This window comes from Austrofundulus limnaeus, unplaced genomic scaffold (assembly GCF_001266775.1).
Source record: "Austrofundulus limnaeus strain Quisiro unplaced genomic scaffold, Austrofundulus_limnaeus-1.0 Scaffold235, whole genome shotgun sequence".
Lineage (NCBI taxonomy): Eukaryota > Metazoa > Chordata > Actinopteri > Cyprinodontiformes > Rivulidae > Austrofundulus > Austrofundulus limnaeus.
In genome coordinates, this window is record NW_013952637.1 from 120,799 (window position 1) to 126,315 (window position 5,517).

Here is a 5,517-nt window from a genome sequence, read left to right on the forward strand (position 1 = left end):
TGCAGGGGTTGTAATAAAATAATCAAGACAGCACACAATCACATCAGCTCCTTCAGACAAGATGAAATCATAATTATTGATTTAACAGAACATCATCTTTGGTAAAAAAAAAAATGAAAAAAACAACAAGATTTTCAGTCATATAAAGAAGCTAAACAAAATTTTGTTGCCTCAGAACAAAGAGCTACACTTTAAAGCTGGAATTTCATTTTCTCAAAAGCACCTTCATTTAATAAAAATGATTCCTTTTGATTCTTCCAGATGTTTAATTTCTTCATTCTCCTCAGGATGAACAGAACCTGATCCTCAGAGACCAACGCCGTCAGGTCGCAGGTCCAGCAGGTCCAGGASAGRAACCCAGACCTCCCTCTCCCCAGAGACTCTCCAGCTCCTCCCGGGGGAGTAATCCAGATTTTACCTTTTGACTGAACTCTTTTAAAAACTGACATAACAAAAATTCTTATTTTGTTACAAACAGGGAGAGATAACATTTAGACAGAAGTTAAAACCAATCAAAGATAAAAGCCACACATCATGCTGGAGTTTAAATAAACTCAAATACAGCCCTGACTGAAGAAATCAGAGAAAAACCTTTAAAAACCAAACGACAGTTAACTCTGCTTCATCCTTTGGTTTACAAACTAACTAATGTTCAGTTTTGTTTTATCAGATATTAAAAAGAAACACAGATCTATACTAGTTCCACACAGATGGTTTGTTCAAACCAGGAACAAAAAAAAMCCAAAACAAATAAATAAAAAAACAGATGAGAGGTTTTTATGTTTTTACACAAACATGCTCGCCTCAAAAACAAAATTAAACTTCTTGCAATAAAAGATAAAAGTGACAGAACCTCTGAGCTTTTAGAAAAAAATCCTGGTCTCAGACATCAGGGGGTGACATCAGAGCTCCTGAAGTGTGGTTCTGTAGAAAGATGTGAAGAAAAAACATCTCACCTGTTGCAGGTAGCTCTTTGAACGACCTGTTTCTGTCAAACAAAACCTGTTAGCTTTGTTGTCGTTCAAAGAGCTATCTACAACAGGTAAGATATTCACTGATCTTCCCTTCAAAATGTCCAAAAYGTTCCTTGAAGAAAAACTTTTCAAACAAAACCTTAAAAGGTTAAACTCAGTGGTRGRCACCGCTAACTAAAGAGTTCATAATCTGCTAAMTAAAAATACAGCTTCACTAATGCTAAACATGTAAAATATTTAACAGAAGCTAATGCTAAACAATTAAACAGGTAAAAACTAGCAAGCGTTAACAGCTRATAGCTAACCGCTAAGACGACTCTCCCTCAGTCTGCGTTGCTTCTTCGACTCTTTCCAGCTGAAGACAGCTGGGACTGATGCAAACCTGTTGAAGTTAGCTCGTTACCTAGCTCGTAGCAGACTTAAAGTTAGCAAAACCTAAAGCTACCAAAAATGCTAATTTGTAAAGCAAAAAGTTAGCAGATTAGCTGAAGTGTGCCCATTACTGTTAATTAATTTATATTTAACTAGCAGTGGTGGGCACAGCTAAACAAAAACCTTTGCTTTGCTAACTCAAAAATATAGCTTCGCTAATGCTAAACATGTAAAAAAAATTAGTAGAAGCTAACAATAAACACTTCAACAAATAAAAATTAGCGAAAGCTAAGAGTTAATAACTAACCACGAAGAAGACGAGACGACTGTCCCTCAGTTTGTGTCACGTCTTCGTCACTGAAGACAGCTGGGACTGACACAAACCTGTTAGCGTTAGCTTGTTAGTTAGCTGTTAGCAGACTTACAGTTAGCAAAACCTAATTTGGCAGAAGCCATTAGTCTGCCAACAGTTTTTTAAAGCTAGCAAAAATGCTAATCCACTAATAGTTGCTAGCCGTTAGCTGATTAGTGGAACCGTGCCCACCACTGGTTAAACTAATCTGACGCAGGGTTAGACGGTCAGGGTCAAGCGTAGCGACAGGCAGGCTACAAAAAGTAATAAAACTAAAAGAAAACGCTGTTTCTTGTGGACTGAAGTTCTGCTGCAGAGGTTCATCAGACCTGCAGGAGGCGCTGACGGAGCGAGCGAACTGGCAGCTTGTTCAGTTGGAAACGTAAGGCACTCAGTCTTTCCATCACCTCCGCTCTGAAGGAGCACACCTGGGAGGCGGTCCCTCCTGACCCCCCCAGAGTGACTCCTCCCCTCACAGTCGATGCATAAATAATGAGGACAGACACGGAGCGTCTCCTGCARCGCAGAGACGCTCACAGACGGGTGAAGGGGCCCACGTGCAGAGGCCCCCTCAGTTTAGGAGAGGAGTAGGCGTTGTTGGCGGTGGTGAACTGGGAGGAGGGGGAGGAGGAGTAAGGAGACGAGGAGTCGCCGCCACCGCTGTTCAGGGTGAAGACGGTGGAGATGGCCACGTCCACGATCCCCTGACACAACTCTGGGTACAGTTTCCTGCAGAAAAACAAAATCAAACTGAATGAAAAGCATTTCCCTGCAGCGTTACCCCCACTTCAACAGAAACACAAGGATTAATGCTGACTGGGCACAGGCTGGAGCTCCGTTAATCTCAATCAGCCACACTCGGAAGTTTTCATCCACCATGAAGTCGAAGCCAAACAGCTGGAAGCTCTGGTAGGACAGATGTTTGGTGCTGATGGCCGCTTCGATGCAGGTCAGACAGCTCCTGTCAAACAAAAAGCACAGCGCTGGAAACAGGTCTGCTAATCTGCTAAGAGCTTCTCATTTACTGGATTAGCTTTTTGCTAACTTTGGAAACCATTAGCAGACTGATTAGCTTCAGCTAATTTTAAAGCCCACTCAAAAATTTAAGTGTAAAACTTCTATTTTTATGCCTTTTCTCTTGAATTAAAGAAAAACTGTCCCCTCTTAAATGCAGTGCTGTACGTCTCAGGCACCTTGTGTTAGCATGTAGCATCTTTAGCAGCTTAATTTCAAAAATTGACTGCATTTACATTATGGTAGAGAAAGTTTTTGCTGTTTGTTGTTTGACTAACTTCAAATTCTTGTTTAGTGGATTAATATTAGCAGAGCTAAGATTATTGTTTCGCAGATTAGCATTAGCGAAGCTACGATTCTTGTTTAGCGGATTAGCGTTAGCAGAGCTAAGATTCTTTTATAGCGGATTACCATTTGCGGAGCTAAGATTCTTGTTTAGTGGATTAGCATTAGCTGAGGTAAGATTCTTTTATAGCAGAGCTAAGATTCTTTTTTAGCGGATTAGAATTAGCAGAGCTAAGATTCTTTTATAGCAGATTAGCATTAGTGGAGCTAAGATTCTTGTTTAGCAGATTAGCATTAGTGGAGCTAAGATTCTTGTTTAGCGGATTAGTATTAGCGGAGCTAAGATTCTTTTATAGTGGATTAGCATTAGCGGAGCTAAGATTCTTGTTTAGTGGATTAGCATTAGCTGAGGTAAGATTCTTGTTTAGCAGATTAGCATTAGCAAAGCTATGATTCTTTTTTAGCAGATTAGCATTAGCAAAGCTAAGATTCTTGTTTAGCGGATTAGCATTAGCAAAGTTAGATTCTTGTTTAGCGGATTAGCATTAGCAGAGCTATGATTATTTTTTAGCGGATTAGCATTAGCAAAGCTAAGATTCTTGTTTAGCGGATTAGCAATAGTGGAGCTAAGATTCTTGTTTAGCGGATTAGCGGTTAGTGAAGCTAACGCTTTGTTTAGCTGTTCCCACAGCTGAAACATAAGAAACAAACACCCTGCTGATGACTGAAGACAAATCAGTAGCTCCTAGCTTGACTCGTGACATCTCTGTGACTGTGTCGTCACTCAACGTTGGAGTTTTTTTATGAAAAGCTAGCGGGACAAATGGCGGGGAGCGTACTTTATGATGTGCTTGATCTGAGGCAGCAGCGTGGCCTCCAGCGTGACGTTGTGAGCGTTGAGCAGGTACAGCCGGAACTCGTCGAAGAACATCTCGTTGCCCTCCTCGTACTGACCGTAGTTCTTGGAGTGCTCCTTCTGGATGCAGTGGTTGGTCAGGTGGCTGGTTATGTCCTGGAGGTCAGAACTGTTGTAGGGTTCGGAGGAGGTCCGCAGCACGCCCTCCCGGTACAAATAGATGTTATACTGGTGGTCCACTAACACCCAGCTCCTGTTGAAGCCATAAAACAACAAGCTGAGCTAAAAGGTCCAGCTGCAGATCTGTTTCTCATCAAAGACCTGCCTGATGTCGAACTTGCGATGGCCCGGTTCCAGCAGCAGAGGTCTCTCCAGGTACTTCTGGATGACGTGAACCTGACCCTGATTATCGATGTGCTCCAGCAGCTGATTAGCATCATGGGATATAAGGATACCAGCACCTGTTGCAGGTGAGACACATGCAGACTCAGTGAAGGTAAAACACCAAACCGAGGCTGATTAGTCAAGTTTTGACCTTTAGCTCCAGCGGAGGACTTGGCGATCCACACAGATCCGTCGCCGCTTTCCTTTCTGGCGTGATAGGAGGCCAGGAACACCTCCCGCTCGTCGGTTTTCGGATTGCTCTTCAGGTGGCTGATGCCGTTGGAGGCCGGAGCCACGGGGGTGTTGAGATTAGTGGGATAGATGATGTATGACTCTGGGAACCAGCCGCTGGAGTCGGACAGCTCCGGGCTCGTCTTCACCAACCTGACGATGGAGGAGGAGGAGAGTCAGCAGATTTAAACCTCCTCCCTGGAGCGCGTCAAGGCCCTGTTTACACGGAGCTGGTTCTCAGTGAAACCACAACGATTTTGTTGTGATCCAGCCGCTCGTTTACACGTCACTGGTGATCGGAGTCACTGACACCGACACCTTTTGAAACCAGGTCTCAGAGTGGAAGTTTTCAGTAGCTGTGGGAGCGTGCATAAACAGGCGACACACAGCAAAAGTTTCTTCTAAGCTAACAACAGCTACAATAAATTACAAACAGCAGAGTGTTTTAACTGTTACTCACCCTTTAGCTTGTAGGAAAAAAATATAAAAATAATCCCAGGTCCAAACAAACTTTAGTTTATCTGGTTTGGACAAATCTACAGAACTTTCCCAATGGCTACAATTATAACTCCTTAGAAAAATGTTTAAATTAATAAATCGTAGCTTAAAGGTTAAATGGCAAAAACAAAAGCTAAAATCAGAGGAACTGTTGTAAACATTTAGGAAAACTGTAACTGAAAGTTAAAATCTGTCAACTAGATTTTGAAGCTAGGATTGGCTAAACTGTAGCCAAAAGCTACAGCTAAAAATCATTAGCGAAAAGCTAAAATTTGCAACCAGTTTTTGAAGCTAAAATTGGCTAAACAGTGGCAAAAGCTACACTTACAAGTTAAAGCTAAAATTAACAAAATTATAGCCTTAAGCTGAAATAAGCTAAACTCAAAAAACAATTGAGAAAAGCTAAATTCAGCTACAAGAACGAACTTTAGTTTATTCCCCAGGTTCAGACATAACTGGGATCATGAAGCCGCTCCATGACCTGGGGTCTCATTTATAAAGGATTGTGTGGAAACCATACTAAAAGTGAACGTACGGCCAAAAGGCGGAAA

General features: G+C 42.0%; 1 protein-coding gene across 1 annotated transcript in view; it reads right to left on the bottom strand.

The window, feature by feature from the left end:
• Window positions 1-482: 482 nt before the first annotated feature.
• Window positions 483-5,517, bottom strand: part of ttl (tubulin tyrosine ligase) — an 8,280-nt gene continuing 3,245 nt past the window's right edge. The window contains exons 3-7 of the mRNA XM_014019884.1: window positions 4,389-4,621; window positions 4,179-4,314; window positions 3,837-4,106; window positions 2,516-2,659; window positions 483-2,427 (exon numbers count right to left, since the gene is read on the bottom strand). Coding sequence (XP_013875338.1) covers window positions 2,232-2,427; window positions 2,516-2,659; window positions 3,837-4,106; window positions 4,179-4,314; window positions 4,389-4,621 — 979 coding nt within the window. The 3' untranslated portion in view covers window positions 483-2,231. The remainder of the gene's footprint in view (window positions 2,428-2,515; window positions 2,660-3,836; window positions 4,107-4,178; window positions 4,315-4,388; window positions 4,622-5,517) is intronic.